Genomic DNA, 13,784 nt, shown 5'->3' with positions numbered 1-13,784 from the left:
TAACAATGATTAATGCTAAAATTAATGGAAAGTATAGAGACTAAAATGATATTCAAACCTGAAAGTATAGAGAGAAATGATATTTAATGATTCTACTGGCACAAAATAAGTCCCAGCTAACAAACCAATGAAACTCGAGCACGTCAATGAGCAAACATCACAGGAAGTTTCATAGACCAAAAGTAGACAACATCAACATCATACATTTTTTTATACTTTTACAAGGTGAACCTCTTGCTGAAAGAAACACAGCATCAAAGTTCACAAATTCAACACCCTAAATAGATCATCAATGTGAGACAAGATACAAGTCATGGATAATAAGATTGTTCCACTGCTAAAAATTTTACTGTATATCGAAACGCTTCGATGTTTCTCCTACAGGACGGGGTAAGCATAGCGGTTACTGTGTAATTCAACTCGACAAATGAAATAGAGAGAGAGAGGGTAGCTTAGCTTAATCATTAGATTTGGACCCATGTTCTAAGGCAGACCATCTGATTTGGAGCCATCAGGCTTAATTTCTTGAGGTGCAGAAGCCTTGCGCATAGCACTTCCCAGTTGAATCCCCCCCACAGTAGAACTACCTTCCTTGCCTCCTTGGCTGGAGGCATCGGCAGCTGCTCTAAGTCCCTTTCTTTTCTTCACCTTCTGAGCCCAACCAACTAGGCCTACTTGTACATGTTCATCAAAGATTGCTTTCTTGAAAGAACTTCCCATCTACATTTTATTCCATTGGCAAACAATTAGCTAGATAGGTTAACAATCAGTCAGGTTGATGATAATAAAATTCTTTCACCCCCTTCGGGGATTAGCCTCCTCGCTGGCACATCACCCGATGTCCGGCTCTAATACCATTTGTAACAACTCAAGCCCACCGCTAGCAGATATTGTCCTCTTTGGACTTTCCCTTTCGGGCTTCCCTCAGAGTTTTGAAAACGCGTCTGCTAGACTGATGTACGATCTCACAATAACTATTTCTTGTTTTTGTTTCCTAATTTTAAATAAAAAATGTAAAATTTTTACATGAAAATAAGTTTTTAAAACTAATGAAAAACGAGACTTAAGGACTTGACATTCCTGTTCCGTTTTGTTGTTCATAACAGAACTCAAAGCAATCAGTTGAATTTCATCCATTATGTAGTTGTGTAAATAAGAAGATTTACGAAAGAATTTGACTATGATAAGCTCTCTTAATGACCCGTCACTTGACTCACCTGAGTGACGATGGCATAGAGCGGTAGGGTGCTGTAACTGCAAAGAACCTGAATAAACACCCTGATCCAGAAATAGATTTAATTGGAAATTAGTACCATCATCAAGTAATTGTGTTGCAGGAGAACCTAAATATGGAGTTTCTGTTTTACCCAATAATAAGCCTTGGAATGATATAGCGGACTTGGCCCATGATGCACGAGTCAAAGCCATATTGAACCTAGAAACATAACCAAGCAAGGATCGACTTCGGGTCTAAAATTAAACGATAGTTCACCACAATCACCAGAAGATACAGTCAGTTTGCTGCTTACCCATATCCAGAAGAAAAATCCAATCTCGAAAGCATTTTGGAATAGTATGAAGTGGATCAAGAAGAGAACAAAACGGGGGCGCTGAAACCAAAAGTGATCATCAGATGGTTGGACTACTAGCTCGCCTTCAATTGCTATGTGCTTCTCGGCAACCTCGTGAGCCAGCTGGGTTATCACATGTTCCAGCTTTGTTCCCACAGCGAGCAGAAGCTGGAAAAAGAGGAGTAATAATTATCCCATATGAAATGTACAAGAAAGAAATTGTAGAAGTATAACAGAACTTCATACCATTTCAAGAAAATAGCTGAAGTTAAAAGGATAAACAGCATTTGGGAGCTCATTGAGTGGTTTTACGAGAGAGTGTAACAGCCCAAGCCCACCGCTAGCAAATATTGTCTTCTTTGGGCTTTCCTTTTCGGGCTTCCCCTCAAGGTTTTTAAAACGCGTCTATTAGGGAGAGGTTTCCACACCCTTATAAAGAATGCTTCGTTCTCCTCCCCAACCGATATGGGATCTCATAGAGAGTGATCACGATGTCTGAGTTCCTCTAATGAATTGTAAAATTGTATTTTCTTAGTCTGAGTTATCAATATAATCTTGATTTTCAATTCTCTGGTTTCTACCAGAGATATTATTACTCACAAACCAATACTTAAAACTTACCATTGCCATCTACAAACCCCCACGATCTTGTAATGAATTGTAAAATTCAGTAAAGTAAATAAGCCTTCGCAGCTATATTATGACAACTTAACAAGAAACAGATTTGTGAGAGGTGATTAAAGTACTCACAACGAAAGGAATGAATGCTATCCAGAAATATGTATGCCAACCTGTATGTGCAAATAGAAAATAATGATCAACACATTAACATTTTTTTTATACAGATAATAAAATGGAGCTCACCCTGATATATAAAGCACGTATTGAACTTCCATATAGCAACTATTCAAAAAGGTTTTTATCTGAATAGCGAAGGATAAAGTTTTATATGTGAGATACTAACATGGGTGTCTCTAGTTGTGGGAGGGATGGCAGAATGGATTTAGAATGTTCGGAGATATCCCCGAAGTTTTGAGTTTGAGGGTTTGTGTGCGATCCCACATCGGTTGGAGAGGAGAACGGAGCATTGGTTATAAGGGTGTAGAAGCCTCTCCCTACCAGACGTGTTTTAAAACTTTCAAGGGAAAGCCCAAAGAGAACAATATCTGCTAGCAGTGGGCTTGGACTGTTATCGTTTGGACAAGGGTTAGGATGTTTTGAGATATTATTCAAAGGGTGGTAAGGGATTAAGATGTTTGGATATACCCTCCATGTTTTTAAATTCAAGTCCCGGATAGAAAACTAATTCAAAATCCTTGTCCTTGGAAGTTGGTGAACCATGAGCATAATACAAGTGAGGCTATTGATATTCTGAGAATTAATATAATGACCACGACAACATATTCAAAGACAATCTTGTGGGCATTATTTGATATTAAATTTAAGGAAATTCCATGTATTAACGAATCAAAGAAGTGCCAATACCATTAACATTAAGGAACAAGAAGACAACCACGAAGATCCAAAGATACCAACTGCAACAAAGAATGTAAAAAAAAATGAGAAAACTGAGGAAAAGAAAAATGAAAGTAGAAAATGTATCATGATTGGCACAACTACAAAATTGAGAAACCAGGCAGCGAAATGTAAAAGGGCACTTCCAGTTCCAGATATTACTTGCCTGATACCGACAACATGCTTGAAATCATCTTCAAGGGCACGTATCATGTACTTGTGAAAATTAAACTTCGGGTTGCCCCTGCAGTGTGTCTACAGCAGTGAAACTTTTATTATGCAGTTTGAGAATGAAAGTCAAATATACATCAACACTGAATCGTAGATGGCTTACCATAATGAAACCAAGCCGTAACGTTATATAATCTGATTTAGTAACAGAAGCATAAAATTGCTTGAGGAAGGAATGCTGAAGAAAACCCAAGAGAAGTGTTAAAACAACAAGAAAACAACAAGCAATAACCCTTAACAGCATCAAAGGTTTTGATTCCAAAAGATGCGTTCAAACTTCAAAATGTGGAGCCTATACATAGGAGAAACAAGGTCCTGAGAATATATACATTAACATTTTTTTCAAACGAAGGCGACAGAACTTCACCTTCGGCATTTGATTATCATTCATTTGTTATTTTGATTTTCTACATCCTTTGAGCCTAGTTAAATACAGAGGAGAAACAAGGTCCATGTTGTACATCTGGTTAGAAACCACGAATCTCCACACTGATATGATATTGTCCACTTTGAGCATAAGCTCTCGTGGCTTTGCTTTTGGCTTCCCCAAAAGGTCTCATATCAATAGAGATGTATTCCTTACTTATAAACTCATGATCATTCCTTAAATTAGCCAACGTGGGATTCACTCCCAACAATCCTCAACACATCTTCCATGAGATTCTACAGGCATTTCTTTTCCTTTGATTGTACGTATTGATATTCACAATCATCATCTCAACAATTTTTTCTCAATGTACAATTATATTATTTAAATCTTAAGAAACCACGCAATCACTTCACTAACATGAAACGCTTTCAGTGCACCTTCTAACTTCAAGGCAAGCAAGAAATTCATTGCTTTGCCTTGAAATGCACCTTGCAATTTGAAACATGCCCATAGTATTAGAATTAGAAAAGAACATAACTACAATTTAACGAAATATTTTATTTAAAAAATAGTAGTGATAGAAACTTCTAGGAACTGGGATGTGAAGAAGAAAAGCTAAGGGAAGGTATCCAACATCAAGCAAAACAAGATTGAAGGCAGAATGATAGATTTATGTTGAGAAAATGATTTGACCTACCAACCAACCCAGAAGAGCTGAATCTTTACCAATACCCAAAAAGTGGTCCTTAATAAAAGCATGTTGGTGGACATGGGTGACTTTTGGTTTTAGAACTGCAAAAGCATCAGGATTATAGTAAGACCAAAAAGAAAAACCAAACCACATTAACATGTTAGGTGAACCAAGCAGAGAGCTTTCCAGCGCAAAAATCAACTCAAGAGTTCTTTTTAGAATTTATTCACACGGCTCTTCCAATCTCAAATTATTTCACTTTTCATGGGATTTCATTTATATGGGGATGTATCAAGAATTTAATGATGATATACATCCAAAATGACCAGAAAATATTAATGTTAAATGGTTACCTTGTTCGGTATCGTAATTCTCTTTTGCAATAGAATCCTCCCAATGCTTCCACTGACGAATCTATATCATTACACAGAATTAAAACTGAGATCAAACAGTCAAGTTATCCTGTAATGATAACTATCAGAAAATAAGCCTACTAGTTGCTTACCTTCAATCCTCCAAAAACTACAGTGAGAACGCAAAACGACACGTGGACGATAGCTAGGATGAAGATAAAAATATGTAAATGATGTAATGCTTCGAGTGATAGCAATGGCACCTTATTCTGGAGAGGAGAAACATATAAATGAGAGAGATCAAATTAAAATCAATTTATTAAGACTAAGATATTTTTAGAGGCAGAGTAATGAAGCCAAGATAATGTAAGACACCAATAAGATATACGTGTGAATTGTGGATACAACCTCAATTTCCACGAAAAAAGGCCATACAAATATTTATATTACAAGTTATTTTATTTGCTAATACTTGAAATAGAAATCATTTTAAATTGATATTGTGCTTGGTAAACCCATTTTAGAATCAGAATTTAAAAAAAAAAAAAAAAAAATACAGTACACTAGAGTTAATATTTACTTTTTCTGACACTTCGAATGAAAATTTGTTCCATATAATATCCATCACAAAAATAAAGATAGAAGGAACTAATTTAACAAAAAAAAAAGAAAGAAAAAGGCAAGAGTTTATAAATTGAAAAATCAAAGTAAGATTCTTTACCTTTTTTAAGAGAATCTCATTCGCCTAAAATTATGACTTTCATCTCTAATTTGGTGGGAGACACAAGTAAGGTATCATATAACCAGGAGACACATACGAATCATGAATAATACTTTCTTCCCCCACCTCCTACCCCCAAATATATATATATATATATATATATATATATATATATATATATCATATAGGAATGAGGTAGAATGATTCTCGTTCCTTCATTGACAAGTAAACACAGACTCAAAGTTTACTCTCTTCAAATTGGCAAGTATTCTATTCCATCAAGTCTACCCAGTGTGGGGGTGGGATACAGTGGTATCATAATTATTCTCACCTAACCCTTAAATGATAGCCCAATGTGTTTTCCATCCTTAAACCTTGAAGCAGAGGAAAATAAATATGTTTTATATAAAAAAAAATCATATTGGAAGAAAAGCACAATAAACTTTATATGTTTTCCATCCCCAAACTTTCCACAAAACTCAATGAATTTCAAACTTGTAAAATACCATCAAATGTATAGAACAGTAAGCAATGAACAGAATCAAACAACTCCAGTACTATAATCTACTAAATATTCATTCAATACACCATTCAAACATAATTGAGCATCAATGGTGAGCATAATTGAGATGGCTAGGTTAATCTTCACCTTTTTACCACAATAACCAGCCTGTGCAGCCGATCCCTCAGATAGAAGGCGCCTGGCCGAGCCAGAAATACTCGAAACAAAGAACGTTTGAAAATGTTTCGTCGTTGACGAACCAGTTTCACCAGAGTGTGAATCGTGTTCGGCTTTAGCTTTATCCTTCAGATTACACGGAAGGAAATGCTCGGTCAAACTCTCAGGAACACATAATTTTGAGATAACGCCTTGAAATACAGTGAGCAGAAGCGAAATAAACCCCAAAAGCATCAATTCTGCAGCATCCAGATTCCAAAATAAGGACAGCAAATTCAACAATCTAAACAGTAACACAGCAAAATTCGAAAAGCGAAAAGGCAAATACATACACACACACACAAGAATGAACAGGAGAAAGAAGGAAGCAAAAGGAAAATCAAACGGACTATGGATTCAGATTCGGAATCAAATCGAACCTTCTTTAACTTTCTGAAGAGCTTCATAGAGCGGCTTCTGGTTCTTTTTCTTGAGGTATTTTCCGAGGAAGTGTAAGAGGCGCTCTAAGGCGAGGGAAATGGCGACGATGACGGTACAGACGGCGGCGACAACCCACGTCGGGGTGAATTCCAGCGTCGTTCCTTCACCTCCGCCGCTCATTTGGGCTCTGTTTCTTCACGGACTTCACTTCACTCAGCTGAAAAGATTATCAAAATCAAAAGAAAGAAAGAAGAAGAAAATTCCTCCGAGTTTCAACCTGGTCTGAAGGCTCCGTGTTGTTCGTTACAAATTTTTGTCCTTAAATTTATACAACAATTTATAATATATTATTAATCTACGTAGAAATTAATTTCATTTTTTTTTAATCCTCCACGTTGCAGGTTTATAATTTTATTTTATTAATTCTTAGATTCATCCATATTTACGTACACATTCTACCACTAGTTAACTCATGTTTGTTTGTTTTTTTTTTTTTTTAAATAACAAATGTGAGGGCTCGGATTTCAATGTCCGACCTCGAGTTATGTTCATGTTTGTCTGGTTGACTAATATTACAATACCTTTTTATGTTCGTAAATGTTCGAGTTAGCTTATATCCTCCTTCGTTAATGATTTCAAGTTTAGCTATAAATTAAACTCGTGGAGTTTCATATCTTTAAGTAGGTAGCTATCTTAGACTGAGTTTTTGTATTAATATTTTAAGGTTCTAGTTAGGTTTCGTATTAATCTAGATGGATACCATAATTCAAGTAAAGATGGTCATCCAAACTAATACAAATAGAATTCTATATGGTCGTTTTGCCTCTCCACGAATTTTTCAACTGTTATATGTATGACCCTAATTAGAGACGTTGTTGCATTAGAGCATTATTCTCTAATTTAGATGAAGGTGGTTGTCGATATGAACATTTGTTTTAGATGCGATCTTCTGGACCAGAGATGTTCTAATTAGGTAGTTGGGACAGCCACCTTCTCTTCGAACATTTCAAGCCTAAAGATGGTCAACTCCCAATTTAGGTAGTTGGGTTCATTCTCGTTCATCTCTAACTTGTAGTGAAATTCGAATTTAAATTTGTTATGAACCAATCTGTACTTTTAATTTGATACTAAACTTGCAACAAGCGAAACTCAACTATAAATTTGATACGAGCAAAACTCAGACGTTGTTAGAAATGAGTGATAAGGACACGGCGGCCTCAATGGTTGCTCCTCTCATAATCGACACTCACGAATCCATGTTTTTTCTGGGCCCCACACATTTTAAATCATGTTTTTAAAAAAAATCATTTTATTAATTTTTAAAAATCAATTTTGGAATTTGGATAAATAGTGATCTCCACTTACAATTAATGACAAGATTTGTCAAACCNTTTTTTTTTTTTTTTTTTTTTTTTTTTTTTTTTTTTTTTTTTTTTTTTTTTTTTTTTTTTTATTAAACATGGATAATTATTAGCCTGACTTTCAAGTTTACCTTTTAAAAATCAAATCCGATTGGATAAACTTTATCTTAAATTGATTGATTATTTAACTTTTTTTCAAAAAATTGATCAAGTTGTATAATTTAATTAAAATTTCAAATATTTATTTAAAAAATTAATAGATATTTTCAATTTTGACCGACGTGTCAATATGATATTTTCCATTCGAGACTAACAATATAATATTTATATTCGAAATCAATTACATTTTTATTAATATATTTTATGATTTTTTTATATTTAGAATTTTTCTAAAAGTATCTATTAACATCGATGACATTTCGATCCAATTGAGATCTTAATATTAACGTATAAAACATTGATTATAAAAAATATCAACTACTCATTAACACGCCAAATTACTACGAATAAATATTTAACCAAATTATTCTAAAAAAAATTACATCACAAATGGAAGATAAGGATTCGGTCAATAATTCTTCGTAAATATGATGATTAAAACTACTAAATGAAACAAAGCCTATTAAATATATAAATGAAAATAAAATATGTTGAAATGACTCAAGTTGGTATGTGGGGACCGTTTTCACTCTCAGAAGCGAGAAGTAAGTAACATTAGGTGCCGAATCTTTTTTTTTTTTTTTTTGAGAAATTCAGTATTTTGTTTATTGATAATATAAATAAAAGGAAAATAATAATTATTATTTTCTTTATATTGAAAAACTAGAAAAGGAAAAAATTAGTTTAATTTTTTTTTATTAAAAGGAGAAAATCCAATTACAATAAGTTTGCAAATTAGGGTTTCTTCTATGCAAAGTAATTATTTGTCACGTGCGTGTCTCGATTACCGTGCGAGGAACATAACTATTTTCTTAATATAAAAAAAAAAAAAAAAAACATAAAGGGATTACTTTACTTCTACTCGTAGTCTTGGTTTAAAACTTTAAATTTATTAATTAAAAGGTTTAAAGTTGGAATTAATTTTTTAAAAAAGTAATTTAAACTATTTTTTATTCTTAAATATGATTATTTTATTGCATCAACTTTAAAATATCTGAACACGTTAAATACGTTGGTTACTAAAGTTATATGACAAAACCATAGTCATTTAAATGGGCCTAGCCCATCAAAACTCAATAGTTTGAGGCCCAATATTTAAAGTCTAGGTAATGGGCTAGGCCCAAATTAAATCTAACTAATACTAAATATATGTATTATAAGACAGCTGGCCCACATAGTCTTTTTTTTTTTAGCTATTTCTTTGGAGCTGTCCCATTATATGTCCACTAAGGGGAGAGTTTCTACACTCTTATAAACAATGTTTCGTTTCTCTCTCCAACCGTATCTCGATTTCGAAAGGCTTAAAAAACTCTTAAACCATCTCAAAGCCTAAACCACTGAACAAAGTTCGTAATGAAAATCAACTTAGAATGAGATGAACAACTAAACCAGAGGGAAAATTGGAGTGAATCAAACTAAAATCGAGCGTTGAATCGAATCAAGTTGAACGGTCTTGATCGTGTCATTTACCTTTTAAAGTAAATAGTCATACGTTCAATAGAGAAGGTAATGAACGCTCTTCGTAGAACAATCGATGGCGAAGTAGTTTTGACCGTGAATGGTTTTAAATTTAAGAAAAGGGTATTGAAATGATGATATGGATGGTAAAAGATTCGTTCCGTTAAAGTCAATTGTTTAAAAAAAGCACAAAATGGGTTGTTTTGTTTGTGGGGAATTGAAAAGGAAGCATTAAAAAAGGCAAAAGAGAAAGGGTTGGATGAAAAGAAAACACCAAAAACAAAAGGCTTCAAAGAGAAGAGTTTTGAGTAAACAAACACTGAAAGGAATTGATAGTAATGAGGAGAAGAAACCTTGAATTACCTCTCTTCCTTCTCTTCTTCTCTTCTTCTTTGAAAAGTTGGTTCCTTTATGGGTTCCCCATAAGAGCCCATCTCTTCATCTATGCAGGCTGTTCTAATGAGAGATACCAACAAAATTCCCTATTTGAATCAAATTTCAACTCTTTGCTATCATCAATGGTGTCCTCATCTTCCCAAATGAACTACAATGGCTATGCCATTGCCAATGACTCCTCAACCCAGCCTGAGGGAGCCATTTTTGGGCTCTATCAATGTAGAGGGGACATGGCCATGGCTGATTGCTCTAAGTGTATACAGAATGGAGTGAACCAAGTTCACTTGGCATGCCCTTATTCTTATGGGGCATCCCTACAATTGGAGGGGTGTTATGTGAGATATGAGCACTTGGATTTCTTGGGGAAGTTGGACACTAGTGTGAGGTTCAAGAAGTGTAGCTCGAGCTCGAGTAATGATGTCGAGTTCTTTCGAAGGCGGGACGATGTGCTTGGTGATATGCAGGTCGGGGCGGGGAATGGATTTAGGGTTAGTAGTTCAGGGTTGGTGCAAGGGTATGCTCAGTGTTTGGGAGATTTGAGTTCACAAGATTGTTCTTCTTGCCTTGCTGATGCTGTTGGAAAGTTGAAGAGCTTGTGTGGATCAGCTGCTGCTGCTGATGTCTTTTTGGGACAGTGTTATGCTCGCTATTGGGCTTCTGGCTTCTACCCTAATTCTTCTGGTAAGCCTTGCTTTCCAAAAACTAGTTCAATATTCTTTTCTATCTCTTTCTGTGTGATCCAACGTCGGTTAGAGAGGAGAACGAAACATTCATTATAAGGGTGTGGAAACCTCGAGAAGGCTAACAACGATACGTAACGGATTAAAGCAAACAAATATCTGCTAGAAGTGAGTTTTGAATGTTATAAATGGTATTAGAGCTAGACATGAGGCGGTGTATCAGTGAGGACACTAGCCCCTAAAGGGGATGGATTGTAAGATCCCACATCGGTTGGAAAGGAGAACAAAACATTTCTTATAAGGGTGTGAAAACCTCTCCCTAGCAGATGTATCTTAAAACCGTGAAGCTGACGGCGATACGTAACCGGCTAAAGCAAACAATATCTGCTAGCGGTGGGCTTGAAATGTTATAAATGATATTAGAGCCAGATATTGGGCAGTGTGTCAGTGAAGACTCTGGCCCCTAAGGGGGTGGATTGTGAGATCCCCCATCGGTTGGAGAGGAGAACAAAACATTCCTTATAAGGGTGTGGTGGATTGTGAGATCCCACATCGATTGGAGAGGAGAACGAAACATTTCTTATAAGGGTGTGGAAGCCTCTCCCTAGCAAGACTCGTTTTAAAACTGTGAAGCTAACAACAATACGTAACGAGCTAAAGCGTATAATATCTACTAGACTGTTACAAATGGTATCAAAGCCAGACACCAGGTGGTGTGCCAGCGGAGACGCTGAAGGGGGATTGCGAGATCCCACATCGGTTGGGGAGGAGAACGAAACATTCTTTTTGAGGTTGTGGAAATTTTTCCCAAGCAGACGTGTTTTAAAACCGTGAGGCTGACGACAATACGTAACAGGCCAAAACACTTTTTCATAGACTAGTGGTGGGTCTTTTTCTTAAGGGCATTCTCGACTCATCGGTTATATTTGCATAACCTAAAAGTCGAGCCTATGTTTAATGCCCGAGAATTAGGTACGTTTTTATACAAAAGAAAAACTCATATAAGAAACAAAGTTATGTGTTCTTTGATGGTGACTTAAAAATAAAATAGTTATGTGAATAGATTTGAAGTTTTGACTGTTGTACCAACATTTAGTCCTCTCATTTCATTTGGTGAAGATGAAGACGAGAGTGTTCTAGAGAGATGTAAAATGGGTCAACAAGTAATTCTTTTAATAAAAAAAAAAAAAAAAAAAAAAGATTTAAAGCATTCCACTTTAATTTGTGTTCTTTTTAGGCATTGTTTTTTCCATTGGTGCTATCCCCTACTTATTCCTGCTACCTCTACCTTTTGTTCTTCTTTATGTTCCTTTCACAATAAAGCTATCTTAAAGATTGCATTTTTCTAAGGCCCTTTTTCCAAATCAAAACAAAATTATTGGGTTGGTATTGAAAATAGTGTTTTACCCAATTTTGTTCCAATGATATTCTCCATATTTTGGCTCCAAAAAGCTCCCACTTACCCCTCAAAAAGGGGTTGATTTCAGAACAATCCCCAATTTTACTCCATTCAAGTGAAATTTTGGGCCCATCAAATGGTGTTTTTTTCTTTTTCAATTTTTAAATCGGTTGAATTCAGGTCAAATTTCAAAAACAAAAAAATTTGAATTTTGAAAATATGTCTGCAAAAAAATAGATATAAAATCGAAGAAATTATAGATGAAAGTAGTGAAAACGATGAGACTAAATAAGAATTATTCGTGTCTTTTAAAAACAAACAAAGAAATGAAAACGCTACTGAACCCATGTGTCTGAAATTTTCTTTCCCTCTCCCTCAAAAATCCAAACATATCTTGATCTTGCTTTTAGACTAAGAGTTTTAGTGGGAAACTTTTCCTAAGCCATAAAGTTCAAAAAGAAAGGGCCACATTTTATTTGCTTTGTATTTGTATATACATAAGATGCAGCCTCTTTAGCTCAAGCTTCAAACAACATTCCTTCACAAAACTATAAATTGTCATTCCAGTTTCGTCGAGCGACGACCAAGCGGGAAAGACCATCGCGATCATCATCGGCGTCGTTGCCGGTCTCGCCATCCTTGTTGTTCTCCTCTCAGTTTGCAGAAGAGCCATGGGTAAATAAAAATCAAAACTTTGGCTCTCTTCTAGTTCATGTCAAGTTTGCAAATAATTTAATTGTTTTGTTTTGTTTACAAGTTATGATTCTTTGTGAAATGCAGAAAGCTGAGAGGAGAAGGGAGAGATTTGTGCTGTTTTTGCTTTAATGGAGAATATATATCATGAAGAGAGATGGAAGTTTCCCACCAAAAATGTTTATTAAAAAATATTATTGTGATGGCACTCTTATCTTCAACATACCCTTTCTTTTGGGATTGGGTCATTTTGCTTTTTGGGGCCTCAATTTTGAAAATATTCATATTATATGATGAATTGAAAGAAAAAATTGGAAGTGGGTGCTATCTTCTAGTGTTAAGTGCCACTCTCTAAATGTCATCAACTTGAAAAGGGCGGTTGATTCCCTTTGATCTCTTCGTGTTCCTCAACAAAAACCCAACCTACCCATTTATTAGGTTGATTTATTAATCTTATGGAAGAAGCGTGAGATATTATAATAATTCACCTAAACTTTCAGATGTGAGAATTTTAAAATTGTCCATTTAAGTCCTTGATGATATAACAATGAAACAAGTCCTCTAGCAACATATCACACCATCTCTGTGAGATCTCATATCAGTTGGAGAGAAGAACGAAACATTTCTTATAAGAACGTGGAAAATTCTTCTTAGTAGACGCGTTTTAAAATTGTGAGATTGACAACAATACGTAACAGACTAAAGCAAACAACTTCTGTTAGTTGTGGGTTTAAACTATTACCGATGTTATCATAACTAGATGAGGATGTATTCTTTATTTTGGGCTTCCCAAAATGCCTCATAGCAATGTAAATGTATTCCTTACTTCCTCCCAATAATCCTCTTCTCGAACAAAGTACACTATAGAGCCTACAGAGACTCTCCCAAGGCCTATGGAGCCCTCAAACAACCTCCCCTTAATCGAGGTTCAACTCCTTCTCTGGAGTCCTTGAACAAAATACACCCTTGTTCGACACTTGAGGATTATACTGACATGACTAAGTTAAGGGCAGTCCTTACTCCCTCCCAATAATCCTCTTCTCGAACAAAGTACACTATAGAGCCTACAGAGACTCTCCCAAGGCCT

At 35.3% G+C, this 13,784-nt stretch overlaps 2 protein-coding genes across 2 annotated transcripts; one reads left to right on the top strand and one right to left on the bottom strand.

Annotated features, from left to right (window-relative positions):
* Positions 1-147: 147 nt before the first annotated feature.
* On the bottom strand, positions 148-6,877 carry LOC111807165 (MLO-like protein 1). The gene is made up of 13 exons (XM_023692756.1): positions 6,551-6,877; positions 6,102-6,370; positions 4,884-5,000; positions 4,732-4,792; positions 4,385-4,479; positions 3,421-3,495; positions 3,253-3,341; positions 3,057-3,106; positions 2,322-2,362; positions 1,530-1,739; positions 1,368-1,435; positions 1,218-1,278; positions 148-720 (listed from the first exon to the last, which is right to left on the bottom strand). The coding sequence occupies exons 1-13, from the start codon at positions 6,729-6,731 to the stop codon at positions 484-486; spliced, it is 1,554 nt and encodes a 517-aa protein (XP_023548524.1). The 5' UTR covers positions 6,732-6,877; the 3' UTR covers positions 148-483.
* A 2,899-nt stretch (positions 6,878-9,776) lies between these two features.
* LOC111806584 (cysteine-rich repeat secretory protein 15-like) lies at positions 9,777-12,867 on the top strand. The gene is made up of 3 exons (XM_023691961.1): positions 9,777-10,606; positions 12,572-12,679; positions 12,785-12,867. The coding sequence occupies exons 1-3, from the start codon at positions 9,868-9,870 to the stop codon at positions 12,790-12,792; spliced, it is 855 nt and encodes a 284-aa protein (XP_023547729.1). The 5' UTR covers positions 9,777-9,867; the 3' UTR covers positions 12,793-12,867.
* The last annotated feature ends 917 nt before the right edge of the window (positions 12,868-13,784 follow it).

This window comes from Cucurbita pepo, chromosome LG12 (genome assembly GCF_002806865.2).
Source record: "Cucurbita pepo subsp. pepo cultivar mu-cu-16 chromosome LG12, ASM280686v2, whole genome shotgun sequence".
Classification (NCBI taxonomy): Eukaryota; Viridiplantae; Streptophyta; class Magnoliopsida; order Cucurbitales; family Cucurbitaceae; genus Cucurbita; species Cucurbita pepo.
Note: the sequence above shows the minus strand (reverse complement) of the source record. Positions and strands in the feature narration are given on the sequence as shown.